General features: G+C 38.8%; 1 protein-coding gene across 5 annotated transcripts in view; it reads left to right on the forward strand.

Moving 5' to 3' along the window:
* Nucleotides 1-19919, forward strand: part of UBE2F (ubiquitin-conjugating enzyme E2F (putative)) — an 84034-nt gene that overhangs the window by 21146 nt on the left and 42969 nt on the right. For all 5 annotated transcript variants that reach the window (XM_010577881.1, XM_010577880.1, XM_010577877.1 and 2 more), the window contains 3 exons: nt 1576-1643; nt 9088-9158; nt 15355-15412. In XM_010577881.1, coding sequence (XP_010576183.1) covers nt 1576-1643; nt 9088-9158; nt 15355-15412 — 197 coding nt within the window. The remainder of the gene's footprint in view (nt 1-1575; nt 1644-9087; nt 9159-15354; nt 15413-19919) is intronic.

Consider the following 19919-nt stretch of genomic DNA (forward strand, 5'->3'; position numbering starts at 1 on the left):
TGTTCATGGACTGAACCTGTCAGTGGTCTACACAGGCTCTTGGGAGAAGCTGGACCATGATGTACGTACTTCCCAGCAACTCTATCACTGTTCTGCAGGCATGGGTCTTTTGGAGTGGCATGCTGGGCATAGCGTACAGTTGAGTCTCATCTTTGGCAGCGTTAGCTTTTACTGGCTCACTTCCCTCTACAACTGGGGGTTTCTGTTATTTAACAGGGTGATGCCCCCTCCTTTTCAATAAGTCAGCTGATAAGAGATTGCAAAGAGGAGGAGAGTAGGAGCTGACTGCTTTCTTGTGATTATGGCAGTTACAGCGTGGAAGCTACAGGCTTGTGCTGACAGTGGTGAGATTGTAACAGGGACTGAAACCTGAGCAAGTGAATGTGGTGCATTGGTTGGTAGGAGAAAATAGAACGTTGTGCTAGATCTGTGTAGGGACTGGGAAGGCAGCAGGTCCAGAAGACAGCATCCTAAAAGAGGATTTTGATGACCTATACTAGAGGAGCTAGTTTTTTGTGGTTTGGAACCAGCTAGATAAGAAAACTCTTCTTAAGTCTTTCTGTAAACCATGGATTGCTTCACAGAACTTTCCTTTGCAATGTTGCTTTAAAAAAATATAAAAAAACCCCTGTCATACAATGATAACCAGCCTTCCTGACCTTCAAGCCTTCACCATGGCTGTATCATGTGATACAGAGAGCTAGAGTACTTGAGGTAGTATGAGCCTGAGCATTCCTCAGGTGTCCCAGACCCCCAGTGGTGGGTTGGGTACCTGTTTCCCTTTCTTAATGAAAAAACTGAATAATGGCAATGTCAGACAGACACATTTCAGATCACTTGCAAGCATTTCAGCTTCCAAGTACAGCCATCTCAAGAGCTGCAGGCTGACTATTATCCTATTACATTATCTCTGGTTAAATGCAACTAGATATTTTAAGATCTCATACTTTAAAATTTAGCCATTTTAATAATTTAGTATCGAGTCTGAGGTTGACAGATGCAAGCAGATTTTCCTAACTGATATATCATCCTAAGATAATTACAGTAAAAGAGTAAAAGTAGTAAACTCTGAAGCATGCTCTTGCACACCATTATTCATACTACTCATGATATGTGATTGCTAGCACAAGTCTGGGAAGATGTGCTAAATCCTGCTCCAGGATTTAGCATGCATTAGCAAGTGAAGTATGTATCCAGCTCATTCCAAGGGTCCATGTTGTGGTGCTGCATGCCATATGGCTGTGTAGCAGAATTTTGTTCAGACATGAGAAGTTCAAAGGTTCCTGTAGCTTGGTATTGCCTAGTACTCTGATCAGGAAGGTGGATTTTCCAGGGTCACTCTGGAACCATTGCCTCTTCTGACTTAAAATTTCTGCTGTAAAGGTTTTGGGAGTGGAGGAAGACACTATGTTTACACTCTCTTTGGACTAGGTGGCAGCTAGGGTTACAGTATAACTAGGTTAAGTGTTGGATGATAACCCTGTGCTGTTATCTTTGTAATGACAGATATTTTGTATTGTATGGTGTCTGTTATTTTCTCTTATTTAACTATTTTTCTTGTTTTTTCTTTTCTAGATGAGGGCTATTACCAAGGTGGAAAGTTTCAGTTTGAAATTGAAGTTCCTGATGCCTACAATATGGTGGTGAGTATTTGTCATTAATCTAATAGTTATCATGTTAGATTTCCTTTCCAGGTAATAGGACTTCAGAGGGAACTTGGCATTGAGACTAAGAAAGGATCTTCTCTCTGTTACTAAAATGTCATGGGTTTGTAGAAAAATCTTGGTTGCCTGGAGTTTTTGGCGGTCATCTGAACTCCTGCTCAAAGTTGGGGTAGGGTTAAAAGTTGGGCTTGGTTGCTGGAGGCCTGGACCAGCTGACATTTCAAAATCTCTTAGGATGGAGATTCTACTGCCTCTCTGGGCCTCTGTTCCAATGTTTAATTACCTTTGTTGTGAATTTTTTTTCCTATATCAGATCAGAATTTCCCTTTTTGCTTTGTCACTGTGCACCTCTAAGAAGAGCCTGACTCTGTCTCCTCTATACCTTCCCATTAGGTAGTTGTAGACAGCAGTAGGGTCCCTGCCTTCAACCTTCAGTTCTCCAGGCTGAACAAAACCAGGTCCCTCAATTCTGCTTGTACTGTGTGTGCTCTGGTCTCATCACCTTCTCGGTGGCTGTATGCTGGGCTCACTCCAGTTTGTCGATATATCTGGTACTGGGGAGTTCAAAGTGGGACACGGATCTGCTCAAGTGCAGATCATCAGACCTGAGCATCTTCCTTCTGGCTGAGGTTCCTCTCTCATCTGTTCTCTCCTTTTAATTATTCTTGAGACCTGCACTTAATGATTATTCTCACAAAAAATTATATATCTAAGAGAAAGAATGAAATAGGTGAACAGAAAGGAAAAGGTTTTTTTTCTTTTTGTTTCTCTGGGGCTTTCAAACTGGTGCTTATAGTTCTGGTATTGGACTGAGGTGCTTAATCCCTTTTGAGAACATGCTGTGGAGGATGGGGAAAGCACATATGGTGACAAGTGGCCTCCTTTAGTGCACTCTGCCAGTTCTACTGGTTGTTTCCCAGGATGTTTAGCTGAATGTCTTTAAAAAAATAACAGTTTTGATAGTTATGAAGCAAACGGCTTTTCAGAGGACCTGCAAATGATTGTGATACCTTATTGTAGATAAATAGAAAGCTCCAGACAGCTTGGCATTTAGAAGCATGAGAAATGTTGGTATTTCATTATTGTACTTTACTAAAATCACAGAACCTTGCAAGGGAGGGGAGGTGCAATTGCAATAAAAATAACTTCAGACATTGTTTTCAGAGTTTAGCTGTCAGAAGAACAAGATCGACTCCAAAAATGGAAAATAATTGGGGCACATATCTTGTTCTCAGGAATTACACCTGCCACTCTGTGTCCCAATAGTTTGATATGTGAGAAAACTAGACTCATTTGAGCATTTGAGTTGCAATATTTGCATTTAGGTATATGAATTGCAGGAAGAAAGAAGCCTCATTTACTTTGAATGGTTTTGAAAATTTTGCTTGCTTTTGTAACTTTTTTCTAATCATTCTGCTTTCTGTTTTCTTACCTTTGGTGTTGGTAGTTCAGAGCTCTTTTCTCAGAGAGGCTGAAGAACGTGTAGGGGAGGATACTAGAGAAATGTGTCTGGGAAGACCCTTGGCTTTTGTGTTCAGATGCACTAAGCCTAAATTCATCATCGTATATATGTAGTAGTTGCAAGGGAGGGGAGGTGCAATTACAATAAAAATAACTTCAGACATTGTTTTCAGAGTTTAGCTGTCAGAAGAACAAGATCGACTCCAAAAATGGAAAATAACTGGGGCACATATCTTGTTCTCAGGAATTACGTTGTTTATATAATATGTAATATTAATAAGCGTTGTTTATATATATGTACGAAGGAGGTGCCGTGGTCTGGAATGCAATAGCTTGAATTCCCAGACTGAGCTTGGAGAACAGTGCATTAATACTGCTGGTATAGTAGAAAGGTTATGTTTCTGAAAGCAGGGGAGTTGGGTTTTCATTCCAGAAGATGCCTTCACAAGTTTCCTAATGTTTCTTTATAGTCTATGAATACATGGGCCATGCACTATGTCTTATAAAAAGTTCATGCTTGTAGAGGACTGTAGCATTTCTGAAACAGCTTTGAATTTCTCCCCCTCCTTTTTTGGATAGTTGTGCTTGCCTTTCATAGTAATATTGGTCAAGGATTTTCTGCTCAAGATGGTTTTTTTTTTTAAGTGTTTAGAATCCTGCGTGTCTCTTGATATATCTAAAACACCTACATGTACTAATAATGTTTGCAGTTGTATGGTTTTGGTTGTGGTGTTTTTTTTTAAGTTCCCCTTAATCTCACCAAAGAATTTAATACTGTAATACAGGGCACTTTTACTAGCTTGTGTAAGGTTACACAGGCACTATAAAGACAAAGGTGGTCATTTAAGGTTGACTGCATCCTTGTTCTAACTTGAATAAATTGTGCCATTGCATACCTGAGAAGCACGGCCTTCCATATAAAGGGGGAAACCCTGTCATGTTCTCTGCTGTCTTATTTCTAGTCAACTTCAGTAATAGCAGTTTAACCACTGTGGCAATGCTGGGCACAGGGGAACAATACACAACAAATATATATATGCAATATATACTCAGTTTCTTAAATTTTTGTGTTTAAGGCATTCATCTAAACAACACTGCTGCAGGAAAGTATTTCCTATGTGTCAAGAGGAGAACTGAATGTTAATTTTGATCTGGGTTTTTTTGATTCTCAGTTGCTATAATTAAAAAAAAATCTTCTGGTTTGTTATGGTTCCCTGCTCAGCACTGGCAGAAGATTTACAGCAAATGTTAATTGGATATTTTAAAATTCTGAGCACCTCTCATTCAATACAAAAGTAAAAAGTTTGCCTTTGTACAATTTAGAAAAAAAATGCAGTAGGTTGAATGTTGGATTATGGTCAGGTTACTAATGAAAATGTATATGTACATAAATACTGAGATAATTATGCTGAGGCCATGGTTTGTTTTCTGTCAGGCAGAATAAGACTGAAACAAGTGATGGCGGTGTCTTTAATAGAGCTCTTCAGACCTGCCGGTGTTCTTTCAGCCCATAAGCAAGGTTGGGATATCGCACATCTGCGTCAAGCTCCTTGCGGTAGTGCCGAACAGGTTTGTGTTGGGAGTAAAAATACCGGACAAGACTGGCAAGTCATTACAGCCCTGCTTCAGAGCCTGCATCCATTTTCTAGCTAATCTTTTTAGCCTGCAGAAAAAAAGAACATATGTTTTTAAAGCTACAAAATGCATAATTTATCATGTAGTTTCTGTAACAGCATCCTTTAATTTCTGTAGCATGCTGTTGCGAAAATCCTGTGTGTTTGCTGCTCCTCTGGGGAATTCTTTTTTTGTCCTTCATTCCTCATAAGCAAGCATTCAGCTTCTGTACTGGGAAAAGTGGATGTGTAGAATGGTGGCACAGTAGAAGAGTATAAGAATAAATAATTAAAGAGGAAAAATTTGGAAGATTTTGTGTTGTGGACTGCAGCCATGGCATACTACTCTGCCCAGGGAGTAAGGCATTGGAGGCTGATTTGGAAAGTAGTGGGTCTGTTAATACAGAGGAGTAATATAAGCTTGTGCTTTAGGTGTGACTGACTAGGATGTACACCAATGCTTGGTACCTGGGCTGTAAACTTCCTTAGTGCAAAGAGTCAAGAGCCTAAAATGTGGAAGGGATGCTTTGTAGTGTGGATGCTTTGTAGGAAGTGCTGCTGTGAAGTGCTGCCTCTTGCCTGTGAACAGAGCACACGGCTGGTTAGGGCTTAATCAGACTTCCGAACTATTGAGCTGCTGTACTGAGTATTAGAAATGTTTATTATGATTATCTGTAAGGCAATAAAATATGCCAAGGGTTCTTCCACTGTATCCGTAATTAAGTGAACCTATTTAAGTTGTTGGAGGGGTGGATAATTTTAGAAGCACCTGAGCTTGAGAACTGGAAAGGGTTCCTATTTTTAATCCGCTATTGGAGGCACAAGGATTGTTCACATAGATTTGTGCTACAGTGCTAGCAGTAATTTTTGTCACCCCATTCCTGCAGGCCGATGGGCTGTTTCACTCTGTGCTTTATAGAAAGGCTGTGGAAAGGTAAGAGAGCTCGCCATGGGCTTTTTACTAAAGCAGTGTGTTTCGCAAAGGGGGGAACTTCTCCAAGTGCTGCAGTTGTGCGTGGTCATGTTGGCTAGTCCAATGATTGCGTTTTCATTGTTGCTGACTTAATACTAAACTGCCATTGTTGCTGACTTAATACTAAACTGCCATTGTTGTTGACTTAATATTAAACTGTCTGCCACCACAAGCCAGGCCTTGTTTGCAGCTCTTGTGGTTCTGATGTATTGTGTTGTCAAGAGTAGACAGCCTAAGGGACTCTCCAGTTTACTGATGTTTTTATGACATGAGGTGCCTTGCGCAGTGGTCAAAAGCCAGGAATTTAACAGCAGAGCTGCTAATCTTGGATCTTTTTCTGGCCAATATGTTAATTGTGGAAACTGCAAACAATTGAAAGGGATTTGGTTCCTGAAGGATCAGGTGTCACAATTAAGGGGCTTCCATCTACCTCTTTGACCCTACTTTATACAGGCTTTGGTTTGGAACTGAAGAAATGGGAACTGGGCTCAAGTTCCATCATGCCTCTGTCTGGAAATTTTGAGGCAGCACAAGGAAGCTCAGGGACCTGAAGTGTATGACTGGGGCAGCTCTTGTGTCGAGACCCACTCCTACTGTAAGGCAGCTCCTCTTCCACTTGTTGAGCTGGGTAATCCATTCTGGCAAAAGCACAGGGCAGCGTGGCTTCATTTTCCTCTACTCTTTTCTCTGTACTATGTGCTTAGCTGTGCTTGGTGTTCAGTTTCAGTCAATCTCAAGAACTTCTTCAGGAACTGGTAGGGGAGAGCGGCAAGAAATACCTTAGGGCTAGTTTGTAGCTCGGTCTCTGGAATCTGTATTTCTGTTAATGCCCCTTTGGGGAATTATGTTTTGTAAAAACTGTAGCGAAAAAAACTGGAGTCGCAGTTGCAGGGCAGTTTACAAGAATGGTTTGGGAGTATCTAGTGTCTAGAGAAAACATTTCAAACAACACTGATTCCAAATTTCTGCTGGGAACCCATCCCTTCTCTAGGGAAAAGGTTGTGAAGAACTACGGTTACAGGGCAGATAAGATATCTGTATTAGTACACCTGTCCCATTAGAGTGCCAAATTGATCAAGATCTGAAACTGCTAATTAAGTTCATTTATTGATTCTTTATATTCAGTCTCTCATTTGGTGAGAATAATGGAGGGGAGAGATTATTTATTAGCTGCATTTTTAAAGAAATGAGACAAACTTGATCTGAAGCTTGTACTGCAAAACTTCCACCAAACTGAAGTCAGTATATGTGTAGTTCTCAAATGCTTGCAATGCTTTCTTGTACCGTCTATATGTATTCACCAATATGTTGAAGTGGACTGAGAATGGATGTGAAAGTCAGACAGCTTCCATTGTCAAAACTAATGAGAGATCCTAAAAGATAAGTGGCTGGTTAGAAATGGAGAAGAAAATTAATCCTTGCACTGTTGTGACCCCCAGTTGAGGTTGGATCTCCCTGTGCAGCTTTCAGTATCTGAGGTGAAGGAAGAGTTTGAGTGATGAAATAAATGGATTTTGTAAGCTTTGTTGTGCAAAGTGTCACATGTATGACCTGAAGATGGTTGGAAGTATTCAAGTGAAACAACATCTGGAGGAAATCTTGTGTGGATTTGTTGGTCTAAGGAAGACTCAAAGATGACTTGGAACAAGCTCGAAGGAGAAGTTTTGTCTAAAGAAATTTCATGATAGTGCTGTAGTTGTCCTGTCTGTGTAACAGAGGAAAAAGGAGAGAGAAAAAGAAAACCTTTGTCTTATTGTCAGGAGTGGGTTTTTCTAATTTTTAGCAATGAAAAACACTTTGATGCAAGGATAAAGGAATTCTTTTGTTTCTATGATACAAAAAATGAGACACCAGTTAATTCACTCTGACTGTGAGGATTTGGGGATTTTTTTTAAAAAAACATTTAGTTTGTATAAAGCTTATTTTTTTTTTTTCTACGCATGAATACATTCCCTGTTTGAAGGTGCATATGGTAGAAATTTACTCTTTTTATCTTGATCTACCAGCATGGAATAAATACTGCTGCTTTCCCTTTCTTGAGAACTAGACATAATTTTCAAAACAACGCGAAGGTGTAGCTAATGAAAAGCTGTGCTGTTAGAAAACTTCTAAGAACAACGTTTGGTTTGAAGGTAAAAAGTGTGAGACTGTTTTCTGCATGCTGCTTAATTTTCAATAATGCTATGATCCAGCACTGGATCAGTGTCAGTCAGTGTCCCTGGAGTTACTGGACAAACATGAAATAGGAGTGGAGAAAAGTCAACATCTACATTATAAATTGCAGGTTTGTTGTGATAGGCGTTTCTTCTTTTAGTGCTGGACAGATATGTTATTGGTAGCTCAGTACCATGCATATTTTCTTCTCTCTTTTTCCAAAGACTCTTAGTTAAAAAAATATTTTACTAAAAAGATAATTGGAAAGCTGAGAACAAAGTGATGAGACAAAACACATCATGCTGCTATGCAAATACAGCTATTTGAACTATTTTGTCTCTTGACTGAAGAATTCATGGGAAGCAGCGGAGGAAAATAGCTCCACATCTATAATGTGTGATTTAATTGAAGTTATGAAAGGTACTGGCCTGGGCTGATGGATTCCAGTACACTTAGTATAAGAAATCATCTGCTTGATTGAAAGCTGCAAATTGTAATTTGGAGAGCATGGATGGAACAACATGCTGTTGCTAAGCTACCAGAATTTTTATGACCCGCTCTTTATTTACTTCACAAAACTAGAGCAAATGAGACTATATTTTAAGAATCAGTATTTCAAAACCCACTATGGAATTCAGAAATCTGGTGATCTTGCCTGAAAATAAGTTTGGTGTCTTGTTATGTTAGTGTCTTAAGTTCAGATATGATGCGCCTTTTTGATGCTTCTTGTGGTACTTCCTATTCAATTGTGAACAAGTAGGTCTTTGTTTAAAAGAAGTTGTTCTTTTGACATAGTTATCATCATTGCATCCTCTGCCAGTTTTTCACAAACCTCTGACTTGGATAAGCCTTGGGGGAAAACACTTAGTAGTTTTCTGGTTTAAATTGTTGTCTTACTGGTTAAGTGTTAAGAAACTGAATGACTTAGAATGTTTTCTTTCCCCTGAAGGAGACAGGAGAAGACAGTGAATTCTCTTGGCTTTCTTTAAAGTTATGTTTTTCTAAGAAAATGCATAATACTAGCCCAGCTTTTGTAAAGAGTTGAGAGAAGCTAAAAGGGCAGAGAAAGCTGGTGTAACTCCTGTACATTATTGTTACCGGTGTCTTTAATGTACAAACCTAGGCTGTGAATATCAAATATATTTGCCTTTTTCAGTTCTATGACAGTGATACAATTTTATTTTAAAGGGATAACATTCTGATCTGTTTTCTCTCCTGGCAGCCTCCAAAGGTAAAATGCTTGACAAGAATCTGGCATCCGAACATTACAGAGATGGGAGAAATCTGCTTAAGGTAGCAATAGCATTCTGTTGTTTTGTTTTGTTTTTGTTTTTTTTTTTAAGCTTGGAGGTTTATCTGTGTCATAAAACACTGTATGCTGTATGTAATTTTCATGCCAGTATTTTTTTCAACAGAATCTGCAGATCAGTGGCATGTGACTCCTAGGAACTTAGAAATCTACTGAAAATATTGTCTTTTCTGTGCATTAGAGACCATGTAGAGCCTGGCTTTTCAGGTTCAGACTTAACGTTTTGTTCTACTTGGGGTAAAAATGTGAACTCCAATGTAAAAAAAAAAAAAAACCAAACCAAAACCGAACCTTAGTTGTTTTTTTTCTCCCTCCGTAAATGAACGCCTCAGGCCCTGAGGGGGTTTACTTGTTTAATGCCTGAATGTGTTAAGTGCTTGCAAACTATTTATATTTCAAAAAGGAAGGAAAAAGTGTTCCTTAAACTTTAACAGTAACTATTCTATATTTGCCATTTGTTTATTTTAACATTTAATATCCACTATAAGACACATGTGCCAGTTATAACAAAACAGAGTTGGAGTGGAAGTCGAGATATGAAGCCTGAGAGCTAAGCTTCACCGAAGTGAGAGGCTTATGTTGCTGGGTGGTTTTGCTTGATAATAAATGTTTTCTCTCCAATATCAGTTTCTGAAACTTTGTTGTTTCAGTTTTTCATCATGAGTACCTGATGGTTAAAGTGGCCATAAAGCAAACATAAACAGAAGTGAGAAGCATGACTGTCATTTTTCAAGTTAATGGGACATAAAAGAAAAAGTAGATGAAGCAGAAGCAATGAATATAAGTGAGACTGAAAGCTGTTCTGAAAATCCAGAACAGTTGCCACCATTTGTAGCAAATTAGCGCTTTAAAAAAAAGCTAAATTTTTCATCTAGATTTAAAAATAATTTTAGGGCTTTGTTCAAGGTCCTAGTGAAAATGAAGTTGTCACAGGGCAATCTGTCACACTTCATAGACAGGTCAGGCTCATCAGCTGATAACAACTAAAGAGCTGGTATCAGGGCTTTTAGCCATAGTGGTCTACTCCAGGCTTCTGAGAAGCTCATATCATCAAAGGGTGATAGAAACGAGCCTGAAGAGGCTGCTTTATGTTCCTGGTGCTCAATAGTGTCAGACTGCAGCAGGATTACAGGCAGCGAGGGATGGCATCTGTAGACTTTACCTCACTTGGGGATTGGAGGATTTAAAAGCACTAGAAACACATACTACCTAAAAATCTGGTTGTCCACAGTTATTTGGAGCTGGTGATACAGGAAGGTTGTTTTCACAAATATGTATTGCTGCTTTTAGCAATTTCCAGACCTCTAGTGTTTCTCAGTGCCTCCTAGGACTGTTGCATTTTACACAGATGAACTTGTCACCAGACATTAGGGAGGCTGATTTGAGGATCATGTTTTTACAGTGTAAATTCCACCAGAGTCCTTGTGGCTTAGTCAGTGGAGAAAGTTTAGATGCGTTGAGTCAAATAGTGCAAGTAAAGGAATGAATAAGTGAGCTGTTTGGAACTGGGGAACAGGAAACACTAGACAGCAAATGGTAGCTGAAAATTTAAGCTCTGACTACAGTGCAGCATCTTCTGAGGTTAAATAAAGCCTCACATTCTTGAGGATATTTCACTGTTTCTTGTCTTTAACCGGTTTTAATTATGAAAGATGAACATAGTGTTGGAACATCATAATTCTAATGAAGTGAAGTCAGTTTTTTATCATCTGCACTGAAATGTCAGCTTTATTTGATTGTGAGATACTTTAACATAGCAAACCTTTGAAATGTCTTACCATTTAGATGGAAGAACTAAAATAACTTAGATTGCTCTATGCCTGTTATAATGGAGAATGTACTCTATATATAGTACCTGCAATCAACTTATACAAGAGTCTCCACATTAAAATAGCTTCAGTTATTTTTAAAAGCAGAAAAAAATTCATTATCAGTATTTTTCCTAACTGTCTCTTACTAAACATACCTCATGCTATGGTATGTGTTGGTTTGGTAGCCATCCCTGAATTAAAACATACCAAATTACTAAACTTGTCAAGTGTAATAGTTTTGGGCAGGAAAAGTGTTGTTTCTCTGTGCTTTATGGATTGCAGTTACTCTGGACCATGTTATTAATGGACCATATTAATTAGGTCTGGACCATACTTGTGGGTGTTACCTCCACTGCACATGTGGATAGAAAACAAAGATACCTAGAAAGGATATGCATGCTTACTACATATACCAGTTGACTACTTTTTTGAGAATGTGTAATGCATGTCACTGACTATTTTTCTTTTTCACCCCGTTGATGTGATCTGAGGTGTGGGGTTTTTTTTTCCTCCTTGACACCATAAGCTTTTAGAATAGTTTAATCACTCGGAAATTTCACTGCTTTTCTGCATGTGGTGAGGTGGTCAGCGTTGTTGGATGTGTCTTTGTCGGTAATAGGCATTTAGTTAAGGTTTGGTTGCTTTATGATGCAATATTAAAGGGTGCTGAATGGAGAAGTGTTTGAAGACTGATTAATTGTATCATCTAGTATAGCTCAGTGTTGCGATTTCTCCAGTTAAAAAAGCTGATTAAGTTGATTGCTTATTTGTGTTCCTCAGTGCTGTTCCCAGTCTCCTCAGCTGTGCCAATGTGGAAACAGAAAGCTCTTTAGAAATACTTTCTACACCAGTTTCTCCACTCATCCAGTCTATAGCGTGGCTCCAGAATGGTTGCGCTGGTGGTACTGGGGTGATCAGGGGGATGGGCAGCAGGAGGTGAGCGAGAGAATAACCCCTATAATGTGTCCCTGTCAGCAGAGGGTTTCTGAAGTGGATTTACAGCTCTTTAATTCAAAGTTACCTTGAATGATACTTTATGTTGGTAAAAGAAAGGCAGAAGTTTTGTTGGAGTTGGCATTTTATGTTGATAAATGTGTTCATCTGAGATCTTTACATAAAGCAGTTTTTCTCCAGGACTGATCTCCCAATTACAGTAATTTTTTAGTCACTTGAGCTGTAAATCATGTCAGCTGGAGTTTCAGAAAGTTTTAAACTTGCTAGAGCCAGGCAGTTCCCGGTTCAGTAGATGTTTTTGCAAGATCTCTTTAGGATGCTGTGTATTTAAAAATAAAAAAATTCCTCAAAGCTTTTCTCCATTCAGGGATTACAGAATGAAAAGATATTTGTGGAAATGAGAGCTGAGCAGCTGGCTGGTCACATCAGTGGCTGTTTTGGTTACTATAGCTTCAAAAATAGTGATTTTGCAGTCTTCCCATAGGAACTCAGGTATAAGGATTTGAAATCATATTCTGGGAGGTCTCCTTAGATACAAACACCAGATGTTAAGGTGTGGTTATCAGTTCCAGTCCCCCCAATGACTGAGGACACACTCGGCTTTTCTCAGACACTACTACAGCTGAAGACAAAGCAAATGGAAATATTGTTTTACTGTTCTTCCCAGTTCCTGGTGAAGTTCCTTGACTGACAAACTCCTGCTTGTGCCACAGCACTCCTGCTCCTGTCAGCCCTGCTGCTTCTTCCCCAAGGCATGCGCTCACTCACCAGCTTTAGTAATTTGAAATGCTGCACAAATTGTACAGTTGGTTTACCCCTCTCTTTACTTTTGCAGATTAATTCTCGAGTATCACAAGGGAAGCTTCTGAATGTTTATTCAATCTAAATAATGCTAGATGAGCTTTCTGGCAGTTCTGTATGAGGCAGCAAAGTCCTGGCAATTTTGGAATAGTCACTTCAAGTAAACAGTTTTTTCTGCCCATCAGGTGTCTTGAAACCCTGGTAGAACAGGTGGCTTTTGTGGTGTATCTGGCAGCTTGTCAAAGGCAGCCTCTTGAAGCATTGAGTGAGAAACTCTGCTGGTTGTGCCATTTGAGAACTTCCTAGTAGCCCAGGTCCCCTATGGCAGCAGGACCTGTCGATGACAGGTCTTTGAACAGAAGCTACAGGCAGATGCTTGTCCATTCAATAAACTAGTTCATGATGTGTTTTGTGTATTTCTACTCATTTAGGTGTTCATTCTGCGGTGTGCATGCTGCTCTGAGAACAGATCACTGTTCAGACCTCCGAACTGGTAGTTATTTCTAGGTCATCCACATAGAGAGCATGAGATAGGGTTTCTCTAGACAGCCTGTGCTGGGAAAAGGTTTGCTTAGGGGCCTAATGATCATTCCCAATGCGTAGGAAGAAAAAGGATGCTGGTCTAAAAATGAATTATAACAGCAAATGAGAAATATTAGCCAAAGGTACACTTACCTATCTTCATAGCTTTTCTGCCAGAGCTCTGAGAGCTATGAGTGTCTCCTCAAGTCCTGGCTGCTGGTGTCTCCAGCTGGAGAAGTGCCCAGAGAGCTCTGAGGCTTTGGGAAGCTGGAGGGGTGTTAGTGAGGCTTAGCTGATGTGCTCAGGCACTTTGGGCTCTATCAGTGGATATTTTTATGATTTTATTGTGTATTAACTTCTCGCTTTTAAGTTCAGTGAGGTGTATGAAGAGCCAAAGGGAAGTACTGTAGCACAATTTTATGAACAGACAGAAAGCAAGCTAAAAAGTCTATTATTTGCTCAAAATCTGAAAATCCTGGCTCTTGCCTGTTCAGCAGCATTGTTGCTTTTACTTTTTTAATACAAACAAAAATCTCAGCCACGAGATGTTATTTTTAATGTTCTTGAAATCAGTTTTGAGCTGCACTAGTGGTAATGGCATATTTTATCTTTTTTAAAGGTACAGAGATGAGATTAGCAGCACAGTTAAGATGGAATAGTCTTGTCCAGTATGATCATCCTGTTCCTAGTCTCTCTACATTGAACAAGGAGTAATGCTAGTTGTAGTATATTTCCTTGGATTAGAAACTTGATGCATTCAATAAATAACTATGGATAGCCTGTATGGTCCAGTCATCTACTGTAATTTAAAAATGACTTGATACATATCATCCTGAAAGTTGGTAAAACCTAATAGTTTAAGACTATTTCACTTTAACCCTATCATTTCAGTAGTAGAAGCTGCTGGTGGTGATGAATTTTCATGCTTTGCTACTTAGCTGTATTTTCCAGTTTTAGATTACTTAACAGAGGAAGATGTGACTGTGAAATCATGCTTCAAGTAGTTTTCCAGACCTTCTCATTCAGATTTTTACTTTTTTCATGAATGTGAGCAAGACTTCATCTTATTTCTCAATTATGCTCTAATCTCCAATATTTTTACTTCTCATAACTGCTGATGTTTTGACCTGAAAGGTCCAGAAATGCCTAGTGAGCTGAATACAACTCAATGATTTCAACTTGTAAATAGGTCAACAGCTTCACTGGACTTACTATCTGGCATAATATGCAGGTCATATAAAATTTCTATACAGTATGTGTGTATGTAGGAAAGTCTGTATCTTAATTATATTAATATTCATATATATTTATATTAAAATTCAAGAGCATGTATTATAGTTTATAAGGAACTTTTTCCTCCTGTAAGCAGTCTCTCTTGCCCAGAGTAGTCTTCATCGTGATTTCCAGTTGGGGATGTATGGTGTTGAGTTTGTCTGTAAGACCTTAAAACATTCTGTGTGCAATATAGCTCACCTGCTGGAAGAGGACTGTAAGACCCTACTGCTAGACTGTCCTGTGCTGTGTCCCTGGAGGCTTAAACTGCATCTGTTCATGAACAGACCAGAACTTTTTCACTTTCTATCCCTGCTTTTAAGAAGCTCAAGTCCACTCACAGAAGAGAGGATGATAATCCTCTTTCTTGCAAATTAGTTATCCCACCAAAAATACCCTTTTTTTGGATGGAAATGTGCAGATTTGGTGAGAGGTTATTCTGTAATCCTGTCTCTTCACCAAAGATGAACGTGTTCTAAACTGGAGTGCATGTGCCTTGTGTGCTCAGGGGAAAACAAAGGTTCGATGTTGAGACTGTGTCACAAGGATTTCTGTCACACTTACTGCGGTTGATGAAAATAATTCAGGTTTTTTGACAAAGGTTGAGCTCAGATTTGGATATCTGTAATGACATTATGTAGAATATAATTCTAAGAAGACATAACAATTCTTGTGCTTTAAAATCCCAGTACCTAGATATAGTGCAAGAGGTAATTATGTTGCAGTTACTTCCTAAGTTCTTAATGTCTTCTGAGAAGATGTTTGACAAAGGTTGTTTAAGTAGAAGTTGCACTGTATAATATGTGTGTCTTTTTTCCAGTTTATTGAGAGAACATTCAATTGATGGCACTGGCTGGGCTCCAACTAGAACATTAAAGGTACTATTTCCTTTTAGATATGTACGTTGGACTAGATATATCTTTTAAAATACTTCTATGGACTTGGAAAGAGACAAATAATGCTGTTTGCTCCAGAAACAACTGGGTTTTTGTCTTTCAACAAGTGTTGGTGGCAGTACTGAAAGAAGTACAGTGCTAACTGATTATAGAAATGTTTGCTGGTTTTAGCATAACTGCACAAATACTGCTTTGACTGATAAAAGGTTTTGTAGGCGGTATGACTGCAGGTGACCCTGAGAAACCATGCTTGGTAAGGGTGGTCTGCTTTTTTTTTTTACCCAGGCAACAAGTACAAGAGCATGATGTGAGCAGGACTAAGAGTAATCCATAACCCTTGTAATTTCCATTGTATTGACATTCCTGATAAATGAATAGTCTGTCTTTCCCCTTGCGTCCTCTAACTAGAGGAACTTGGAAAAGTGGGAGGCGAGTTGCATTTGGAAGAAATGCCATGTGGAACACAGAGTGCAGTTACTGCATTGTCTTGAATTCTGTTTCATCCCCAGTGTTCAAAGGGGGGAGCAGCACAGCTGCACTTAGGTATTGCATAAAGCAGGGCCTCTTGGCTGTTTTAGTCACTCCAGTAGGGAACTGCCTCTTCCCTTGCCTCAAATGTCATTTTACCTGAGTCACTAAAGTGTAAGTGAAGTCTGGCCCCTGTAAAATTGCTGGTAGTTGTGCCACTGTGATTGCAGAATGACTTCAGAGGTTGGTCCCACCACAGCTGGGCACTGTTGACAAATTCAGAGTCATGATTCTTGCATGAAATATTCTCAGGGAGATTGTCACAAAGGACATGCGCTTCAGTGCAGTGACTGCTCTTGTCTTGCTATGGGAAGCGGTTGGTTGTCCATTTACTGTTACATGATGTTGCTGTCAGAAGAGTCTTGCGAGCACTGAGCAATAATCTCCCTTTTGCTTTTACCAGGAACCCTGTCAGAATTGGTTCTTAAAGAATCTTAGTTACACTAGGTAGATAAAGGGTATACATGTCAGGTGTTTGTTTCTTTTCAAAAGGCAAATTGAAAATGAGTTTTATCTAATACTTGATTTCCTTTTTGGCACTATGAATGAGATCTGTGATGTTCTTCATCTGTAAAATCTCTTCATGAGGATCTGACTTTCTGGAAAGTGAAGCAGAATCAGTGCGTGTTCTTTTGTGGGTTTTCTTGAAAGCCCTTTCCCTATTTTTTTTCCGTCAGCTAGTATGATTTTGTTTTGCCCCTTGTGTTTCTGTTTTCATATTAGATTAAATCAAGACACTGATGGGGTAATTAAGTTAACTAGTTCTGTTCCTGTCCCTGTATTTCATTCCCAGAGAAAGTTTTTGGACTACAAGTTTTAAGCTTCAGCCAATAGAAAATGAGCACACCAATATTGCAAGTGGACAAGAATGTACATATATTTTTATCTGCTCTCCTAGTTTTGTTCATGGTATCTTACAGAGATTAAAATACTGCAGCATGTTAAAGAGTATGGGTGGGAATAACTGTTGACATTATGCATACTTAACTTCCTATCCTCATGGATATGAGGAAGTTATGATGGAAGATGTGTATTAATCTTAATTTCCATTTTATTCTTGCATCAGTTTGCTAATTGCATGTGATTAATTTCATAGATTAAACATCCTGGAATCTCAACTACCAGGAGACTCAAATTACTGAATATTATGAGGCATTTTAGGGTGTTTTTACCTCCAATAAGTTAAAGAGGAAAAAACCTCCATGACCGCAAACAAAAAAAAACCCCAGGAACTTTGTCTATGGGTGTTGATATGAAAGATTCAGCAAAAGAAAAGGAAATAGTAGCTTAAGTAGCTTTAAAAAAACCAACCAACCAAAAACAACCAACAACCCCCCCCCCCCCCAAAATCCAGTATCTCCCTTGGATTTTTTTTCCATATGGGCATTAAAGCACCACAATCGCAAGCTCACATTTATAGCTTTGAAAAAAACAACCCCAAATTGCAGTTTTCATTCCTTACTTCAGAGTCTCCATTTTAAATAAACATGCAGTTTCAGTAAGTGTTCTCTCACTTGTCATGTTGTCACTTCATGTGATTTGAAGTGTCATCACAAAAATAAGTACCACATGTTGGTCCTAACTTCCAAGTTGTGCCTCTGTAGAAATGCTGTTGTTACACTGTGCCTCTAGTACAAAAGGATGTTAAAATAAAGCAGAAATAGCCATTGGGGATGTCAGTAAGCTGCAAGCACTATTCCCCAAACAGTGTTTTTACTTGGGATACATGTTGTAATTAGATAACTAGCATCTGGAGTGAGTCTGTTCTTTGTTAAAGATACTGTTCATCCATTCCAAGTGTGTTCTTTGAAAAGACTAATAAACATGGGAAAGGTGAGTCTTGGTCAGAGCCAGTGTTCCTGATGGCCACTCAATCAGGTGCTATTTCAGATCTTTGGCTGACTGTCACCTGTGAAGCTTTATGCATGCTGCCTTCTGTGTTTTGAAGCTTGATTAGTGTCCAAGTGCTTAGATTCCAGGTTACACATGCTTCTGAGATTGAAAATATGGAATTGTGGTGGTTTATTGACAGTGTGGCCACACAGTCAAGTTATTTGTCAGTGTGTATTAATAATTGTGGTAGGTACACGTTAACTATAGACCACAGAATTAATGAAACAGTGAGTGACTGGAAGCAAATGAGAGCCATGAGATGAGACCCAGGTTACTTTTTCTCTCTTAACACACCACCTGCACCCACTAATCCAGCCTTCCTGAATCCTTTGTTTCCAACATTTGGACACCATGGTTTGGAGAACCTGCTCATCTCTACAAGCGGAATATGCTTGTAGATGTGAATATGTGAATTTGCACAGTAGCACTATGGATAGTATCTGGTCTTGGCCAATGATGGACTTGAAAGTCAGCATTTTATATTTCACTCATCAATAATATGAAGGCAACCCGGTTTTCTGGAGGAATAGTACCCAAATTTGTCCAATAAAGCACTCTGAAACACTGCTAAAATACTTGAGAATGGGGATGTACTGTATCTCTGACAAATTCAGGCATTACTAATGCAGCCGTTCTGAGTGCATTAGTAAAACCATTCAAATAAATAACACAAAACCTCCAAAGCCACATGCACAAACCAGCTCTGCTGTATGCTACTGCATGCTTTCATGTTATGTGCTTAACCTTTTAAAAGGGGCTTAAGTTTTAGAAGTTTTAGATTTTGTCTCATCTTCTGTATCCTTGTGGGGGCAGCAGAGGTCTTAAATGAAAAATCCTTCAAAATAAACTGCTGTGACCTTTTTAACACTTTCTTTAGTATCAAATGGGTAGAAATTTGAAGATGCATTTAAATTATGCCTTTTAATTTTCTGAAATAAAAATTTAAATCTTCTAAGTGCTCTTTAAAAGTTATCTGATAAAATGTATTTTAACAGCATAGAGAATTCTTAACGGGGGGGGGAAGCAACTCAGTTTTGTCTTCTAGTGTTTTGTTGCACTCAGTGTCATCTTATCCATGACTGAATTCTCTTGTAAGTTACTAAGTGCTGAGCGTTACCTTTTTTCCACTTCTTCCTGCTACTGAACATGTTTCCATGGACCACTATGAAAAGCAGCCAGTGCACTAGTGAAGGCACTGAACAATGTGCTATTTCTGAATTCCTGTGTTAAATGATTTTTAAATCAGGTTAGAAAGTTGGGCTTTAACCCTGAAACATATCATTGGTAGGTTAATGTTTTAAAACAATCTATATATACTTTTAAAATCACTATTGATGTGATTGTAAACATTTTCTTTATCCATAGAAGCACTCCTGAACCCTAAATGCTTAGATAATTTCTGGTAGCAGTTTGGTCCACAGACTGTGGATTGTGTAAAAACTGATGCAGTGCTTTCTAACTGATCTTTGTGTATTCTTTTACTTCTTTATGGCTAGGTATGAGTTAGCAACAGGAGCTTATTTACCTTTCAGTCTCCGTTCTGTTATGTTCTGCATCATTTTATTCCATACTTCTTTCCTTTCTAAAACAGTATTCATAAAGCTGAGGACTGCTGAAGTTATTTTGGGCCTCTGCTCAGACTGTCTGAACTTGCTTTTCTCCTGCTTTTAGGTTTGATAGTCAAAATCAAAGTTTTCCAGGCAGAAAGCAAATAGATGTTTTAAATTCCATTCTGTTCGCAGATTTTGATGTCTCTGGAGATAACAGCTTCTAAATACCTAGTATTAAATAACGCTGTTGCTCTGATACCCTGCTTCTTCCCCCTCAATAATTCCAATTTCAAACTCAAAAGTGCTTCAGTAGCTCGTGTTAGTCTTCAATGTGCACTTTCTTGTACCTTATTTGTCATGAGTATCATCTGCCTAGTTAAGATGGGCCTCCCTAGTATTCATCTTAGAGGTCTTTCTCCAAAGGTAATGATTCGATTCTATTCATCAGGTTTCTCTCAAATGCTTGTTTTCACTTTGCTATAAAATTATCTTGGGTGATTGATTTTTAAGAAATAAAG

This window comes from Haliaeetus leucocephalus, unplaced genomic scaffold (assembly GCF_000737465.1).
Source record: "Haliaeetus leucocephalus isolate CR32 unplaced genomic scaffold, Haliaeetus_leucocephalus-4.0 Scaffold587, whole genome shotgun sequence".
NCBI classification, from domain to species: Eukaryota; Metazoa; Chordata; class Aves; order Accipitriformes; family Accipitridae; genus Haliaeetus; species Haliaeetus leucocephalus.